This window comes from Elephantulus edwardii, unplaced genomic scaffold, assembly GCF_000299155.1.
Source record: "Elephantulus edwardii isolate Elephantulus edwardi_28Jun2011 unplaced genomic scaffold, EleEdw1.0 scaffold00182, whole genome shotgun sequence".
Lineage (NCBI taxonomy): Eukaryota > Metazoa > Chordata > Mammalia > Macroscelidea > Macroscelididae > Elephantulus > Elephantulus edwardii.
Window position 1 is genome coordinate 73640 of NW_006399932.1, and position 19765 is coordinate 93404.

The 19765-nt window shown below is 41.1% G+C and overlaps 1 protein-coding gene and 1 pseudogene across 1 annotated transcript in view; both read right to left on the reverse strand.

The window, feature by feature from the left end:
* Window positions 1-5508, reverse strand: part of LOC102872229 (chromosome unknown open reading frame, human C7orf31) — a 67787-nt gene extending 62279 nt beyond the window's left edge. The window contains exon 1 of the mRNA XM_006896100.1: window positions 5375-5508. Coding sequence (XP_006896162.1) covers window positions 5375-5508 — 134 coding nt within the window. The remainder of the gene's footprint in view (window positions 1-5374) is intronic.
* Window positions 5509-11771: 6263 nt separating this feature from the next.
* Window positions 11772-12503, reverse strand: LOC102872627 (annotated as a pseudogene).
* Between the last annotated feature and the right edge of the window lie 7262 nt (window positions 12504-19765).

A 19765-nucleotide genomic window follows, 5' to 3' on the forward strand; every position in this document is an offset into this window, starting at 1 on the left:
TATTAGTTAAGTAGGTTTTTATTGCATTCTGAGGTACAATCTGGTGCAGTTGGTGGATAAAAGAGTGTGAGTCCCTGGATGATATAAATGGTTAGTATCCTCAACTGCTAACCAGAAGGTTGAAAGTTTTAGTTCAACCCATCAGCACTTTGGTAGAAAGAGTTGCTGATCTATTTCTGAGAAATCAGCTATTGAACTAATTTCCACTTTAACACACAGGAGGTGGCCATGAATTAGAGTTACTCAGTATGACCTGGTTTGATTTTAGTTCAAAAGAATGGTGTTCAGGGAGCTCTGGTGACATAGTGGCAAGAAGCTGCACTGCAGCAATCCCTGGAGAAGGACAGGCAGTCTCCTCCTGTGCCAGTTGGCTCTGACTCGATGGCACACAACAACAACGAAATAAAGTGTCACTATTTAAAAAAAATACACTGAATGTGAAACATTGGGTTGGTGGACAAACAGACATCTGGTTGAGAGAAACAGAACATATATGGTAGAATGGATTGTGAATACAGGACATAGTCCAGGGGGTGCATAAACTGTTCTCTAGGATAGTGATTCTGAAACATGGTGCTATCTGAGCAATAGAAGAGAAACAAGTAGCATCATAGAGAGATCTTAGAAAGCTGTACAAAGTCTCGCTATTCTGTGCAGTAGCTACAGGTACAGTAGACTCTGTTACCACAGAGTCACAGGCAAACAATAATTTGGTGCCAAAGCAAACAAAAAGGCAAAGGATCACTGTTCTAGTATTTTTTGCTTTTGAATAAGCAGCAGTAATATTCAGCCAAGCAAATAATATCTGGAAATCCTGCTCTGTTGCCCTAGGAAACCAGGAAAAGCTGTTGGTTCACCCGTTTGCTTTAATAGCATCTGATCGGAGTTCCAGGAGCTCTGTGTAACCATGTCAATCCATCTCATTGAGGGTTTTCCTCCCCTCTGCTGACCCTCCACCTTTCCAAGCATGGTGTCCCTTTCCAAGAATAGCCTCACCTAGTTACATGTCTAAAGTATGAAAGACAAAGCCTCATTATTCTTGCCACCAAGGAGCACTGTGGCTGCACTTTTTTCAAGACATATCTATTGGGGCGGGGGGGGTTTGCTTGGCACTCCATAGGATATTCAGTATTCTTCTCCCGCACCACAACTCAAAAGCATCAATTCTTCTGTCATCCTTATTCATTATCCAGCCCTCTGATGCATAGCAGGTAATTGGGAAAACCAAGGCCTGAATCAGGCACACCTCTTTAGCATTTTGGAGAGGTCTCTGACAGCGGACTTCCTCAATGCAATATGTCTACTGATTTCCTGACTGCTCCTACCAAGTGTATTGTTGACCCAAGCAAGATGAAATCATTCACAGCTTTGCTCTTTTTTCTATCTATCATAATGCTGACTGTTGGTCCTGTGGTGAGTACCTTTGTTTTCTTGATGTTGAAATGTAATTCATACCTAAAACTATGGTCCTTGATCTTTTCCAGTAAGCATTTCATATCCTCATTTTCAGCAAGCAAAGTTGTGTCATTTGCATGGCACAGGTTGTTGATGAGTCTTTTTCCAGTCCTGATGCCATGTTCTTCTTCAGAGTCTGGCTTCACAAATTACTTGCTTAGCATACAGCTTGAATAAGTATAGGGAAAGGATACAGTCCTGACACACACTCTTCCTGAGTTTAAACCATGCAGTGTTCCCCTACTGTTTGGACAACAGCTTCTTGGTCTAGATAATAGATTTCCTATTAGCAGTTAGAACAACCGAGCGTTGTGGGATTCCCATTCTCCTCTGTGTTAGCCATAATTTATTATGATCCACACATTCAAATGCTTTTGCATTGTCAATAAAATACAAATAGATATTCTTTACTTTCAGCCAGGATCCATTTGACATCAGCAATGGTATCCTTGGTGCTGCAGCCTCTTCTAATCCCTTCTTGAACTTTTGGTTGTGTTACTGTCAATATACTGTGCTGGCCATTTTTAAATGGTCTTCAACAATATTTTGCTTGCATGAGATATTAATGATATTGTTTGATATTTTCCACATTCTACTGGGTTACCTTTCTTGGGATTGGGGACAAATATGGATATCTCTCAATTAATAGGCCTGTGCTAAGACCCAGTACTAAAGATCCAGCTTCACCATTGTCTGTCTTAGAAACCCCATAGAGGGTGGTTTTTGCTTTATACCTGCTTTGTTCTGGCAGTAATTTGTTACATAACAATAAGTAAGTACAACACAGAGCTAGATCTTAGTGCCAGAATACACAAAGAACTCCCACAAATTAACAGCAAAAAGACAATAAATGGATATATTACAAAACAGGAAATACAAATAGCCAAACAAGGACATGAGAAGATGCTCAAGGAGCTATATTTTATACCTAAGAGAATGGCTAAAATAAAAATATACCAAACAAGAAACTCATGCAATTATTCAAAATGGGTAACCTTGGAGGATATTCTGCATGGTGCCACTATTGTAGAACAGGACTGACATCAGGGTTGGGATGAGACTGAGAAAAATTGCATAAATTATGTATATTGCATTGAAACAGATGAGGAAGAGAACTGTTTGAAAGCGATATATGATTGGGTATTATGGTTATGACAAGAGTCCAGAATGAAGGTTGCACAGTGGAGTGTACTCAGGGCGGGGGAGGGGGGGAAATTTTACACCAGTGAAATAATTTTTCTTTTGCTTTTCAAAGAGAAGAGTGAACTATGGGAAGGGGTGGGCAGGGAGAAAAATGCAACAATGAATGTATGGAAATCCATAATCTCTATAAACATTCATTAAAATTAATTTAAAAAAAACCCCCAAAACAGAAGAAAAAAAATACCAGTAAGGATAGGTGCCATTTAGAACCTTCAATGGTTGTAAACTAGCCCAGTCAATTTAGAAGATTCTTTGGGAATCATGGGGTTGGTATACTTTCTTTTGTATTTTCATGGACTTGATGTTCTAAAAGAGGTTGAAAATCTGTAGTAACATTCTTTTCAATTTCATCATCATTTACTTCAGAGATCAAAATTTTAAGAGATTGAAAGGGAAGATTAGCTGTTGAGCCAGCCCAATCAAATCAAGACACAAAGCTTACTGCTGACAAATGTAAGAAAATCAAAGCAGATTAAGGGATTCGAGGAAACAAGTGAACAGCTGTAAGAAAAAGATCCCAAATTCATGATGAACTCAGTCTATTTAACACTAATGACAAACATTAACATCAGTTGTGGCTGGGTTAGTAATGCAATGAATGTAATATTGTGCACAGAATAATGTTTATTCTCAGACACTTGTCTCAGGTCTAGCATCACATGTCCTTCACTGACATGAGCTGCCTCTGGGGAACCAGCAGGCTCAGATGACCTGGCCCAGCTCAGAATTTGCAGAGAGAGATGGGAGAAAGGCCAGAACTATCTCCAAGGTTAAAAAAACACACACCACAAACAACCCTCAAAAAGCAACAAAACAAACCCCCAAACCAACAAAAACCTTCAAAACCATCAAGTCAGAACAGACTCACAGCTGACACTGCCCTGTGTTTCCCAGGCTGTAAATCTCACAGGAGGAGATTGCCTCGCTTGCTCCTAAGGGGCTGAACCATATAATTTTCATTCTGAGATACTCAGGAATGTGCTCTGACCCCTGGGGGTGAAGAAAGGTGGGTAGAAATTCAAATTGGGAGCTCAGCATTTGCTTTTGGTCAAACACAAAACCCAATGCTGCTCCAGAGTCAGGGCAGCCTTCTATCTGAAAAGTCTGACACATGACCTGAGAAGGGTTTCCTCTGAATCTAGAGAAATCTTACCTAATAGAATCTGGGTACACATTTTCAGACATTCTGGGCTAAGTCACTGTTGGGACTCAAGGGACAGTAGAGGAATAGATGCAGCAAGAGCTGATTCAGGAATAGAGGTGAGCTGAGATGGCTTCCTCTCCAACATAAAACACAACCTTTTTCATGAAATGGAAAAGAAATTTGCCAAAAAATACATATGCTATAATCTTTAGATTAAAAAAAACCCCAAACCAAAATAACCCCAACAACCCAGGAATACAAAATGCTGAAGAGGATATACACACACACACAAATGTTAAGAAAGTAGGTGTGGATAAAGCAGGCAAAGGACTTTACTTCCTTGGGCTTTAAATTCAGTTTGTCGGGTTTTTTTTGTGTTGGAAAAATGGGGGGTTTGTTTTCTTTATGGAAATATATGGTTTTAAAAGAAATGTTAAGGATCATCAATTAGTTTATTCTAGAAAAACACATTTTATATAAAGTAAATCCACTTAAGTTTGATCAAATTGGCAGACGCTTTAACTGCAATAAAAGAAAGGTTTGTGAGAATCAGTGATGTTTAATTTGGCAAAGAGAACCCTGTAGCCAAAAGAATTTTTAAATACTTGAAAGACAGCTAATGTGGGCTAGACAATAATTTTTAATTTGTATAGTTTATGAGAGAAGAGTTAAGATCTGCAAGTCAAAATATGAGAAGAAAAAATGTCACCACTAGAAAGAAAATTACCTAACAAATTAGAAGCATTAAAAAAAGGAACAGACTGCCTAGGTGGTAATGATGTCCCATTTTGACAGTATTTCGCTATACTGAGGCTAGGTGACTTCCTATGGATTCTTTAAAGAAAGAAATAATTCTTAAATGAAAGATCTGCCCAAGTGAAATTTAAAAAAATAAGGGAAAGACCCATACAACTCTTCTTCCCACTGTCCAGGAATTTTGAGATTACCCCTCCACCCCCTGTAAAAATTATTCAAGTAAATAAAGTTGGTACTAACATCTTGGCAAATCACTTTCTCTGTTACCTCACATGTAGGTCAATAATAGTACTCCTTTCATGGGGTGATTGTAAGGAAGTAATTACAACATACACAGGCCTTGGAAAGGAACTGACACAGTAATTATGTGCCATTTTTTGTTAAATGTAATGATAATTATAACCTATAAACAGTGTATTGCAGAGAATTCTAAACTGCAACAAATTTGCAAAGTAGCTATGAGCAACAGATTTTGGGATTAGTCATTATTTTTAAGAAGATAGTATTAGGAGATGATTTGGAATCACTGAATCAGTGTTCTCTATATATGTACATATATAAAATTTTTAATAAAATAGATTAATTTCCAAATGAAATAACTGACCATTCTAAAGTTTCAGTATTTAATAGCTACCTTTTTTACAGTACATACCATTATATATCTAAGGTCTTAATAGCTGTGGACACGTCGAGTTAAAACTCATCGTTGTTTTACGCTATGATAAACTTAAAAGAGCCCCATAACAATAAATGGGGAACCTGGCTTACAAAAACACTGATAATTTTTTCCCCCCTTGCTGCTTCTCTGGTTTTTACCTGTCATCTGAGGCCGTAGTGCGGACAGGTGTTTGTAGCGGTGTGTGTATTTCGTTAGAGCAATAGGTGTCTGATAGGAGGTCGTCTCCCTCAAGCTCCCTGCACTGGCAGGTCCTGCCATGAATGACTTCCATGCCTTCTAACTAAAAACGCACAGATCTGGAAAAGAAAAGGAGGTTACACTTGGTCCCAGAGTAAAGCAATTTAGGACCACAATGACCTTCCCTGGGGAGCAGGGAGATAGATGCTATCTGTGTGCAGCTGCAATGTTCACTCAGTGCAGCATAGCTGACCCTCCAGCGGGTTTTTGGAGACTGTAAATGGCAGGGTTCCCATCTTTGCCTGGCCGAGGGGCAGCTGGTGGTTTTGAACCTGCTGACTTTGATTTCTGAGCGCAACTCCTTACCACTGGGCCACCAGAGTTCCTTTCTTGTCTCATATATTGCTGACTGCCTTCCAGCACGACTCATAGCGACCCTATGAACAAAAGGCCTGAAATCCCTCTACAAACTATTGACATTTATCAAAGTTCATAGAGTTTCCGGAGGCATGTTGTTTGAGAAATGGATGCCACTCCTGCTTCCAAATGTCTCATTTATACCTGTACATTATTTAAAAAAAAAACACAAACCCATTCGGCTTTCTTGCCCCACTTCTCCTACTACGGTTGAACAAGGTCGTCCAATACAATCAAGAGTTACACTTCTAAACGGTTGTGGGACTGTGAACCAGAGTCCCACAGTAGAGGGGCTGGATCGCAACGAAGATTTCAGGGTCCAGAAGGTAGGGTGAGAGTTTTCTCTCTCCCCTGTACGTGGCTGGAAATCGGATGAAAGCAGAGGATGCCCTCAGGCCCCAGAGGTGGGGCCGAACCCCCGGGGACAACCACCCTGCGGGGCGGTGACATGAAAACTCGATGCACCTGGGACATCAGACTGGAAGAGCCTCGTGACCTCGCCTCCCTTCCCCTCCCCTGAGATGACAGGCCTCCGCGGGGCGTAGAACCGGGCTGAGGACCGCACCTGCGGCCCCGGGGAGCTTGCGGGCAGGTGCGGATGCGCGGAGAGAAGTGGCGGGGGTGGGCCGGGGGTGGGGTTAAGAGTGCCTGTGACGGCAACCGTGACCGTGGCACAATGCATCCCTGTGCGCGGGCGGTGCGCTTCGGCGTGGCGGGAGGAGGAGAAGAGAGACTGTTAGAAATTTAAGAGAGAGCCAGCCCCGGAGGTCAGCAACTAGGCACTAAACGAAGCGGGACCGGAAGTAGGAGTGAAAGGCTCCGCCCAGTGGCGGAAGGCGCGCTTCCTTCACCGGGCGGCCTCTCGCCGGTTCGGCTCTTCGCCCCGCCCCCAGCCCTGGCGCGCCCCTGGGCGCCCTCTAGCGGCCGTTTTTCCCCTTCCAGGTGCTTTCCGGATCTAGAGACATGGTGGGTTCTCTGCTCTGCTTGGGGTGTAGGGAGACTTCATCTGTTGGAGACAGACCTGGGAATTTTTGTTTTTATCTCCAACCCTTTTGTTCATATTTTGTTTCCTCTAATTTTCCTTCAGAATTTTATCCTAAACTTTTTACCCTTTTGTAGTTTCTGTGTGTTCATGTGCCTTCGTGTTGACTAATTCATGGTGTCCCTACCTTGTTCTATCCTTCATCATTTTCACAATCTCCCACATGCTAGATTACATTGCTAAAGTCACTGTGTCATGACATCTTCTTAAGAGTATTCCTCTTCTGACCTTTCTTAGCATCATGTCTTTTTCCAAGGATTGGACCTTTGCTGATAACATGCCCAAAGTGAGACAAAATTTCACTATTCTTTTCTTTATGGAGCACCTTGGTTTCACTTCCTCCAAGACAGACTTGTTCTTTTGGCAGTCCGTGAGGTATTCAGTACTCTTGCCAACACCACAGTTCAAAGGTCTTAATTCTTCTGTCATTCTAATTTACTGTCCAACTTTTACATAAATAGGAAACAGTTGAAAATATGTTAAGTTTGTACAAAGCACACATTATTTGAACTAATATAATTTCTCTTTAGCATTATTAAGAGGTCCTTAATAGCAGATTTCCCCAATGCAACACATCTTTTGATTTCTTGAATGTTCCTTGGATCCACAATCAACATCCTTGGTACCAGCAGTCAGGAGTTAAGAAGACATATTATTTTGTCTGTTGTCAGGGACCTTTCCAAAATACTGAAGAGCAATGATGTCAGTTTGAAGACTAAGGTGCACCTGATTCAGGCCGTGGCCTTTTCAGTCACTTCCCATGCATCTGAATAAGGATGGCAGAAATACAATTGATGCCTTTGAGTTCTAGTCTTGGAAAAGAGTGAATGTCTGATGGACTGCCAAAAGAATGAACAGGTCTGTCTTAGAAAAGATGCAGCTAGAGTGCTCCTTAAAGGCAAGGACAACAAAGCTTTATCTCTCATACTTTGGACATGCTGTCAGGAGAGACTATTCCTTGGAAAGAGATACCATGCTTGGAAAGGTGGAAGATCAGAAGAGAGGAAGATGTCCAATGAGATAGGTTGACACAGTGACTACAGCAATGGGCTTGTTTCAGAGATGGTAAGGATTGCACTGGATAGGATGGGATTCAGATTTGTTGTTTATAGGATTACATAAGTTATCAATTTGATGGCACCTAACAACAACAACAACTACTACTACTATTCTAGATGTTGATTGTGGATCCAAGTAAGATGAAATAATTTTATTTCAATCTTTTCTCCTTCTATCATGATGTTGATATAGGTCCGGTGGTGAGAATTTTTGTTTTCTTAATGTTGAGATGTAATCCATATTGAAAGTTGTAGTCTTTGATCTTCTGCAGTAAGTGCCTCAAGTTCTCTTCATTTTCTGCATTTTCTGTGTTGTCTGCATAACTCAGCCTGTTGATGAGTCTCCCTCCAATCCTGATGCCACATTCTTCTTTATATAGTCCAGTTTCGTGAATGATTTGCTCAGCATACAGATTTAATAGATATGGAGAGTGCTCGCTTCGGCAGCACATATACTAAAATTGGAATGATACAGAGAAGATTAGCATGGCCCCTGCGCAAGGATGACACGCAAATTCGTGACGCGTTCCATATTTTTTACCCTGAAATTAACCAGTCTGTAACGAAGGCTAACTCCTTTCACCTACAAATTTCGTCTTTGGATACAAAGCTAAGTGGCTAGTCCTTACGAAGGGACTGTTTAAAAAGAGGCAGCGAAAAGAAAAGAAAAGAAAAGAAAAATAGATATGGAGAAAGGATAATGCACATCATGATGCACATCTTTCTTTATTTTAAACCATGCAGTGTTCCCTTGCTCCATTCCGACAACAGCTTCTGGGTCTAGGTATAGGTTTCACATGAACAAAAGTGATCTCAGAGTCCCTGGGTTTTCAGCCAGCCATAATTTGTTATGACCCACATAGTCAAACACCACTGCATAGTCAATAAACCCCAAATAAACATCTTTCTGGTATTCTCTCCTCTCAGCCAAGATCCATCTGACATCAGCAATGGTATCTCCTGGTCCATGGCCTCTTCTGAATCCAGCTTGAATTTAAGCAGTTCCCTGTCAGTGTGTTTTTCCAGTCATTTTTGAAATAATCTTCAGCAAGATTTTTACTTGCAGGTGATATTAATGATGTTGCTCAATAATTTTCCACACTCCACTAAATTGATTGGTGTTTAGAATCTCCTATTAAATCCTTTGATTAAATTTCCTGTCTGCCAGACCTTTGCATGGTCCCAGCCTTTCAATATTTCTATAGGCTACATTTCCCCCTGTTTAACTCTAGTCTCATTTTCTGATATTTGTTTCTTCCTGGAAAATAATAATTGAATATAGTAGATTTAACCAGAGGCGTATGCCTGTCAATGGAGGTGGAAGGAATAAATGTATATCACAATGACAATGATTGTAAAGGAAAGGGAAATTAGTTTGTCTGTGGTTTGTTGTTTCTCCCTACCCCCCCAAATAAGACTTACAGATAAGAAGGGGGAAGAAAATCATTACCACATCTTTGTAGAAGGTTGTTTTCATTAGAAAACCCTGTCCTTTAGACAACATTCAGATGGCTAACAAACACATGAAGAAATGCTCAAAATCCCTAGCCCTAAGAGAGATGCAAATTAAAACAACTATGAGATATCATTTCACCCCAGTCAAAATAGCAAAATTTAACAGAACAGCAAGCAACAAATGCTGGCGAGGTTGTGGAGAAACTGGAACCCTGATTCACTGTTGGTGGGAGTGTAAAATGGTGCAACCCCTGTGGAAAGCAGTATGGCGCTTTCTCAAAAAGTTACAAATAGAGATACCATTTGACCCAGCAATTCCACTACTGGGAATATACCCTGAAGAGACCATAGCTGACATCCAAGCAGATATATGCACACCCATGTTTATTGCAGCTTTGTTCACAATAGCAAGGAGTTGGAAACAACCTAAGTGCCCATCAACAAACGAATGGCTAGAGAAGCTGGGGTATATTCGCACAATGGAATACTATGCTGCATTAAAAAACAAGGAACTCATGCAATATTATTCAAAATGGTTGACTCTGGAGAACATTATGCTGAGTGAAATATCCCAGTCACAAAAGGCCAAATATTACATGATGCCACTGTTGTAGAATGGGACTGTCCTTGGGGTTGGGGAGAGACTGAGTAAGATGGGTTCAATAATGTATACTGCACTGAAACAGAGGAGGGAGAAAACTGTTTAAAAGAGATATATAACTAGGTATTTCTGTCATCACAGGAGACTAGAGCGAGGGCTACATGGTGGAGGGGACCTGGGGGAGGGTTTGTAAAACAATGAAAGAATCTTTTCTTTTACTTTTCCATAATTTTTGGACTCATGTACTTATAACTTGTTAGTCAAATTTGTGTCTTCTATGTTGCAACACCCCCATGATACATCTTCAAGGATATGAACATGTACGGCCAAGCACAATCAATAAGAGTGCATCTAAATTCCAAAATCAATCTCCATAATAGTCTATGTGTTTCCTACTGCCAAAGGGGCCCTTTAGAGTAGTGAGAGAAGATCTTCACCCTGAAACCCACAGCGTCCCTTTTCAGCAGGAAGTAGCTAAGAGAATACGCCATCCCCTTTTCCTTATGACTCAGGGTGAAGTCTCTCTCAGGGAGGAGTGATAGGGAATGGCAAAGGACACACTGACAAAGAAGATTAATCAGAACTGGCTTTGACAAGCACTGTGGCATTTGGACAAGAACAAACTGGGAGGAGGGTAGAGAGAATAGTGCAACAATGAATGAATGGAAACCCAAAATCTCTGTAAATGTTTATGAAAATTAATAAAATATAAAAAAAAAGAAAGACTCTCTAGGGTATCAAAACATGATTTTTTTTAAAAAAAGGGGGGGAATAAAGATAGTTTATTAGAAATAATGAGAGAAAGAGAGAGAGACATGACTGTCTCAAACAGGTGAATCTCTAGAAATGGAGAAAGACCTTATTTCTATATTTCATAACTTTTGTTGCCTTACCAGTAAATAATGAATCCATGATTCCCAACAACAAAAAGTAGTCTCTTAACCAAAGATAAGCAAGTCCCAGGATTAGGGCATCATGCTTGGAAAAAGTTGAGGGTGAGCGAAAGAGAAGATGACCTTCAACAAGATTCCTTGACACAGTGACTGCAACAGTGAACATAAGCACAACAGAGACCCTGAGGGTAGCCCCCGAATCAGGCAGGACTTCATTTTATTCTGCATGAGATCTCCAAGAGAGCTAACATGACAGCACCTAACAACAACCCCAAGATGTTAAACATGATGGGCGTTTTAGGTACCCTGTGGCTGGTGGATTACCAGCTGCAGGAGATTTCTCCTGTCTCCTTGGCCTCTTTTTCCTTATATCATTTACTTTGTACATTTACTAGTAATCCTCCAAGCAGGGAAGATGAAATCTGGGCATGAAAAAAAAAAGAAAGTCTGCAGGGAAAATGACTGTGTCTGAATTGACAAATATTCTAAAGCGCTATGAGGGTGGGCTTTTAACCTTCAAGTATAGAATATGCAGGAAATGTATTTCTAAAATGTATAGCATGAATTACATGCTCTGTAATTTTCCCTTTAAGTTTGTGTATAGTGATCTTTGACCAAGCAGTATAAAAATATAAATGAGAAGAGCTTTAGAGGCACCCAATTCTTGGCACACATTTCTTTTTTAACTGCCCCAGTTTTATTCACTGTCTGGAGTAGCTGTATGAATCTCCTTATTTTCCAAATTTCTGAATAGGGGACACAAACAAAAAAATGGACTTATGTTGACAATTTATGAAATAAATTATTTTATACAATCTGATAACTTTTATTAAAGACTTTTTTTTTGAGATTTAATATGTGAGCTTATTTATTTGCCACACATAGAAAATTCTATTTCTGACTGGATTCGGATTTGGAGGTAGAAGCGCCCAGAGAGGACAGCCTCCATCTCTTGGTGATCTGCTCCTGGCGTTTCTCTTTGGCCTCCTTCATTCTCTTGGCCAAAAGCTTAGCATACTCTGCAGCCTCCTCCTTATTCTTCTTGGTGCGCTGTTTCTTCAGCGAAAGGCACTTGTGCTGCAGGACGCGTGGAGTAACAAGACGCTGAATCTTGGGCGCTTTGGTCCTGGGTTTCTTGCCTTCTTTGTTTAGTGGCTTTCTCACAACATATTGACAGACATCATCTACCTTGGAGAGGTTGAAGAGTTGGCGAATTCTGCTGGCTCTCTTGGGCTCCAGGCGACGTGGCACAGTGATATCAGTCAGTCCTGGGATATCCTTCTCCCCTTTCTTGACAATGACCAAGTTGAGAACATCCACAGTGCAACCCCGGACAGATTTGCGCTTCCCCTCTCCAGTACTCCGTGGTCTGTAACAAGAGTGCCCCTTACTCAGCAACAGGCAAACTTGGCCATGGGTCAAGACACCCGGCTTCATGGGGAAACCCTGCTTGTCGTTTCCACCGCTGATCCGGACAACATATCCCTTCCACTCGTCACAGAGAGAGTCCGCAGCAACTTCTGTGGCCATTCGCTTCTAATAAAACGTCCGAAGTTTGCGTTCATCGTCCACCTCAATGAGTTTCTGGCAGCCAGTAGGTGGGAATGAGATGTTCAGCTTCATGGTGAAACAGCCCCAGCGGCGCAACGAAAAAGAGATAAAGACTTTTCTTTCTTTTTTTTTAAGAACACTATAACTTCCTTTGTTTTAATGCTGCAAGATCTCTCCTTTTCTAAGAGGGTGTATGGTAATTATGTGAAATAAATAGGCTTAGTTTAAATACAAATACTTTTTCAATGTACAATATACTAAAACCTATTTTGTTGTAATTTAGTTTGCTTCTGGTGGTCTAGTGGCAAGAAAGGGCATTGCAATCTCAAAGGCATGGGGTTAGAGGCCACTAGTCGCTCTGCTCCTTGGGAGAAGGTTGGGCAGTCCAACCTTCCTTGTAATTAACTGACTCTGAAAACCCACCAGATGGTCAACTACAGGTCGGTTTCAACTCTACGGTCACAACAACAACAGTTTGCTTCTGATAATATCAGAGTTATCTTCTCCAGTGGAAAAGATTTCAAAATCCAGAGTTATACTTGTTAGGGCCTTGAAGCTACTCTCCCTCCCTTTCCCCAGAACAGCCACAGAAGTGAACAGAGCAGCAGCTGCAACTCTATCTCTGTTAGAGCTGCAAAACCATTTCACCACCCTTTCCCAGGAATAACCTCGACCTGCTCCCTTATCTTGTACCAAGCAGCTGCAAACATCCGAACTCCCAATTTCTTTATGAGGTAATATAATACTCCACTTTAAGTAGCTGCTGGTCTCTACATTAGAGCCAGCCTGACAGTTTCTCCTCAATAAACTTTCTTGGCCTGAACTGGGTTCTGTCTTTCCTCTGTGACCTTACACAATTGATTAATTTTATTAAGTACCTTGATATTTCTCTCCTATAAAGTGATTATAGGAACAGTACCAAAAATGTTGAGTTATTTGGGAATTTTTTCCTTCAAGTTAAATACATTACTCACTAGTATGAAAAAGTGGAAGGTAGATAGCAAATACTTCCTCCTTTCACTTAGTATAAAAAGTATCAGATTTTCTGTTTTGTTTTTGAGAGCTGTTCTCAGTATACCCTTGATAAGGGTAATTTACTCCTGAGGATTGAATTGTGTCCCTCCAAATCCTTGTATGTAATGATATAATATGGAAACTATGCTGTGTTAGCCCATTATCTGGTAAAGCAAATAGTTATGAAAGGATTAAGGGTGGTATACAACTGGTGTTAATCCTATTACAATCCTAATCTAGATAAAGGGAGTAGCGAAGGGAGTGTCCTTGGGTGTAGCAAATGCAGAGATGAAAGAGGAAGAGATGAAAGCCAACCAGATAAAAGAAAAGCAAAAAAATTGCCAGAAGTGAGGGAAGGTCAAAAACTCTGAAAAATCTTCCATAGATGTTAAAGAAAACAAGGGCTTTCATTCAGAACACAGAGGTGGAGGAAGCGGAGGAGAGGGGAACTGTTTCATCAACAGCATAATCAATACCACAAAACCAATTCCCATGAGGTCAGACATATCCCCCTGCTCCTGTTCTTCTTTATACTCATGTCAACACCAACCTTACTGCTTGGCTGGGTCCAAAATCAAATGTGATAGCTCACAGACCACACAACCATGGTAAGGACTACAAAAGGTTATAATCTAAGTTGTCAGAAGAGCTTCTGAAATGTGCTCAAAGGCACCTCAACCTTAAGCCTCCCAGCTTTAGGCCAGAGTCACAAAGTTCTTATTCCTGTCAATATTGGCTCTTCCGTATCTCCCACCCTCAGTTTGTTCAACAATGTTGGGCAAAGGCTCTCAATTTAGCTCTGGTTCTGTCAGTGGAGGATAGCAATCCCAACATCCGCTCCATCTCATGTCAGGTATCTACTATGCCTTTACGGCTGTTCTATTGGTCCTGAAGGACAAGTTGAGACTCAGCAACCCTTTGGTACAACAGAAGTTGTAGCATCATAATCTACCATAAAACATATCTTTTAAAGTTTGTGACAGGCTTTAATCCTATATTTTTAGATCCCAATGAATAGGGTTTAAAGTTACATATTTAAACTCTTAACCATGACCTAGAATTGACTCAATGCTAGTGGTTTAACTCTGATATAACATTTTAGACTGTACATGTAAAATTCAGTGACATTAATTATATCCTCCATTATGTGCAACCATTGCCATTATTAATTTTTAGATTTTTTTTAAATCTCCTTAAACAGAAACTGAGGGTCTAAAGTATAGGAGGTATAGGGGTATAGGGGGTAAAGTATGAGGCCACTAATGGAATAATCTTAGCTTAGAATGCATCAGCTGCTGCTTTGTAAGGAGTCGTATAAAGATCGACAGCCTGGGAAACCCAGTGAGTCCAAACTGACTCTGTTGTTGTTATTGTTAGGTGCCAGTCAGTCAAGTATGACTCATAGTGACCCAATGACCAGCCAGCCTGTACCCTGCCCTATCCTGTACCATCCTCATCATCTCTGACACACTACAACTCATTGATGAAGTTACTGTGTCAATCCATCTTGTCGGATGTCTTCCATCTTGGAAGGCAACATCTTAGCTGGTCCTCCACTTCTATCTTTCCAAGCATGATGTTCCTTTCCAAGAATTACCTTGCCTAGCTACACGTCTAAAGTGTGAAAGATGAAGCTTCTATGCAACAATGAATTCATATATATATCTGAATCTTGGGCGCTTTGGTCCTGGGTTTCGATCATAAAAACATATATATATTTAAGGGAAGTGGGAGTGTAGAGAGGAAAATGTGCAACAATGAAGGAATGAAAATCCAACTTTTCTGTAAACTTTTGTTAAAATCTCAATTAAAAAACAAAAAAGAAAGATGAAACTTCACCCTCTTTGCCTCTAAGGAGCACTCTGGCCACATCTTTTCCAAGACATAGCTGTTCTTTTTGCAGTGCATCAGATATTCTGTACTCTTCTCCAGCACCACAACTCAAAGGCATCAGTTGTGTCATTTCAATCTTTGTCCAGCTCTCTGATGTGCAGCAGGTGATTGAAAAGACCTCACTCAGGTGCACATTTATCTTTAAACTGACATCATTGCTCTTCTGCATTTTGCTGAAGTCCCTGACTGCAGAGTTGCCCAATGCAATATATCTCTTGATATCCTGACTACTGGTGCCAAGGGTGTTGATTGCTGATCCAAGCAAGATGAAGTCATTGACAGCTTCAATCTTTTCTCCATCTATCATAATGCTGACTATTGGGCCTGTAGAGAGTTTCTTTGCCTTCTTGATGTTGAGATGTAATCCCTACCGAAAGCTGTAGTCAATGGGTAAATGGAAAGTAGGAGCCCTGGTTGTGCAATGGTTAAAGTGTTCAAATGCTCACCACAGGGTTAATATTTGAACCCACCAGCCACTGGGTGAGAAAGATGCATCAGTCTGCATCTTGTAAAGATTTACATTTGGAAACAAAATGGTCAGATATGCTCTGTCTTATGGGGTCACTGAATCAAAATGGACTTGACAGAAGTGGGTTTTGGAGACAGAAACTTGGAGTCCTTGGATTGTGTAAACAGTTGTGGTCCTCAGCAGCTAACTGAAACGTTGGAGGTTTGAAACTACCCTAAATGCTCCACTTATGAGAGATCAGTTACTGAAAACCCCTGTAGTTCAGTTCTATTCTGGCACGTGTAGGAGTGACATAAATCCGAGTTTATTGCACACATCTGTTTTCTAATCATTCACACTTGCTCATTCCTCACTTCCTGGTAGGTTGTATCCCAGAGGCCTCTCTGTTCTGAAGCTAGCCCTAGTTTTAGAAGTGCATTACTTCTATTAAAGGGAGAGACATCTCCTAGCCTGCCCTACAACCTTCCACGCTTTTCTATACCACTTTCTCAAAGTGCCCATAACCTGAAAGTGGGGAGCTCACGTTTACTTAAGAACGAAACCAGAAGTCATTTGCAGTGTCGTGGGTGAGATCATGCACAACCTCATCAGGTTTGATTGGAGTCTTCTTGATGCTGAGAGGCCTATTGGTTTGACTGGCATTAGAGAAGTCACCTGCTTGTGACCTGTCTGTCACCTTGGGCACTGTGCCTGCTCTGCAGAGGCCACTGCCCGCTTGCTATTCAGTGAGGTAAGGCAGGACAGAGGGAGAAAGTCAAAGGGGTGGTAGTTAAAATGTCACCCACTCCAGCTCAAGTCCAGATGACTTAATTTATTGGTGCCTTTTCATTAACGAGAGTGAAGAGGTTGTGGTTTCTAATCAAAGTGGTCTTTCCCCTATTGAAATGTAAATGGATTAATTGAGAGAGAAGCAAAAGTTAATTAGACCAAAAAGATAAATTAAGAGGAAACCAAAAATATCTCTGATCTAATCAAACCTACCCTTGGACTACAATCCCAGAGGTACACGGTTCAAATCCACCAGATGCTCTGCCGGGGAAAGAGGGGTAATCTCCTCCTGTACCAGTCAGATCTGATTTGATGGTACACGCACACAAAAAAAATAAAATAAAAAAAATATTAAAAAAAGAAACAAACCTACCCTTGGGTTTTTAGAAAAGAAAATGTAATGAATGAATGATTCAAATGTAATTATTTTGTTGTTGTTGTTGTTGTTATGTGCCATCGAGTCGCCTGCGACTCATAGCGACCCTATGTAAAACAGCCCTAAACTCCACTCTGTCCTGTGCCAATCGCACTGTCTCTGACACTCCCATCCCAATTATCCCAGTCACTGAATCAATCCACCTCATAGAGGGCCTTCCTCTCCTGCGCCGTCCCTCCACCCTCCCAAGCATGATGTCCCTCTCTAAGGACTGGTCTCTCCTCACAACATGTCCAAAGTAAGTTAGATGGAGCCTCAGAATCCTTGCCTCCAAGGAGCCACCCGGTTTAACCCTCTCCAGGACAAGTCTGTTTGTTTTCCTAGCAGTCCATGGTATTCTCAATACTCTTCTCCAGCACCACAGCGCAAAGGCATCAATTCTCCTTCTATCCTCCTTGGTCATTGTCCAACTCTCTGATGCATAACAAGTGATTGCAAAAACCATGGCCTGTATCAGACGCACCTTAGTCTCCAGAGAGACACCACTGCTCTTCAGCACTTTGGAGAGGTCCCTAGCAGCAGACTTTCCCATGGCAATGCGCCTTTTTAATTTCCTGGCTGCTGGTGCCAAGACTGTTGGCTATGGAGCCAAGCAAACTAAAGCTGTGTACAATCTCAATCTCTTCACCATCCATCCTGATGCTGCCGATTGGTCCAGTGGTGAGAATCTTTGTCTTCTTGACATTGAGCCTCAATCCATATTGTAGGCTGCAGTCCTTGACACTCTGCAGCAGGTGCTTCAGGTCCTCCTCAGTTTCAGCAAGCAGGGTTGTGTCATCCGCATAATGCAGATTGTTGATAAATCGTCCACCGATCTTGACCCCACATTTCTCCTCATAGAGCCCAGCCTCCCGGATAATCTGTTCTGCATATAGGTTGAAAAGGTATGGAGATAGGATACATCCCTGGGGTACTCCCTTCCCAATTTTGAACCATGCAGTGTTCTCTTGCTCTGTTCTGACGACTGCTTCCTGGTCCAAGTATAAGTTTTGCATTAGAACGATCAAGTGTTCTGGGATTCCCATTCTTCTCAGAGTCAGCCACAGTTTGTTATGATCTACACAGTCAAATGCCTTTGCATAGTCAATGAAACACAGACATTCCTCTCGTATTCCCTGCTTTCAGCCAAGATCCATCTAACATCAGCTACAATATCTCTAGTACCACGGCCCCTTCTGAAACCAGCCTGGACTTCTGGTAGTTCTCTGTTGATGTGCTGTTCCAGTCGTTTTTGGATAATCTTCAGTAAAATCTTGCTTGCATGTGAAATCAGTGAAATTGTTCTGTAGTTTCCACATTCGATTGGGTCGCCTTTCTTTGGGATAGGAACAAATAGCGATCTCTTCCAGTCAGTTGGCCAAGTGGTCGTTCTCCAGATTTCTTGGCACAACTTGGTGAGCACGTCCCGGGCAGCATCTGTTAACTGAAATATGTCAATTGGTATACCATCTATTCCTGGAGCCTTATTTTTTGCCATGTCCTTCAAAGCAGCCTGAACTTCTTCTTTCATCACCATAGGCTCTTGCTCATATGTTGTTTCATGAAATTCTTCTGTGTCTTCCAATTCCTTTCGATACAGTGACTCAGTATATTCCTTCCATCTTCTTTTAATACTTCCAGGATCATTTAACGTTCTGCCGAAAGCATCCTTGATTATAGCAACTCGAGGTTTGAATTTGTTCTTCAGTTCCTTGAGCTTAAGATCTGCTGAGCGAGTTCGGCCCTTTTGATAATTTGCTGTTAGAATCCACTCAAAAGCAACTAACAATAATGATGCTAGAAGTGTTCCTAAACTCTCACGTCTACCGTGACTGGGCTGCTGAGAAGAGTCTTACTTAATCTACAAGGCCCGCGGTTTGAGTTCACCGGCTGCTCCACAGAAGGATGGGCAATCTCCTCGCATTCATTAAATGGCTCTGAAAACCCACCAGATGGTCAGCTATGTTCCTACTCTATGGTACACAACAACAATATAAAATAAAATGTAAAATAAAATATAATGTACAAAATAAAATGTAAGTGATTACACTTGAGTTTAACAATTTAAGATTATTCACTGAGCCAGATTAAATATGCAGCATACTTGCAGTATAAAATAAGATCTTAAAGATGTTTGTTGTTACTTTTTTTACGTTTCTCCAAATTTGTTGCTGTCCAGTCCATGCTTCCTACGCAAAGCTTCCCGACATCGGGTTTGCGTTGCTGTTGTTGCGTATTGTCAAGTTGGAACTGGCCCACCCCTGACCTTCTGGAGAGTTTTTCAGAGGCACTTAATCACATGGAAGGAAATTACCTTTCTCCCATGGAGCAGCTCGTGGATTAGAAACACGTTCCTTCGGGATTGCAGCACAGTTTCTTACCACCAGGCCACCAGAGTTCCAAGAAGTTTGTTGTAACTTTTATTGTTGTTGTTTTGGTAGCTGTACTTGTTTTGTCCTAAGAAGTTAATGTATAGAACTGGAGCGTCTTATGCCCTCTAGTGGTAAAGAATCATTTTGCATTATTGCTTGTATTCAGTGCTTTAATATTTTTTTAACAAGGAAACACCTTTGCAAAGGCAATTTGAAAATTATGTTGTACATTATTGTTGCAAATTAGTATTGTTACATATTTTCAGAAAGAAAAACCAGAATTCTACGTTTTATTAACTACAATATGCAAATGGCTGGAAATCTAGCAAGAAATCAAATACATATTAAGATAATTTTTCTTCAGGATTAAAATAATATTTCTCTACCTCTATGCAGAACAGAT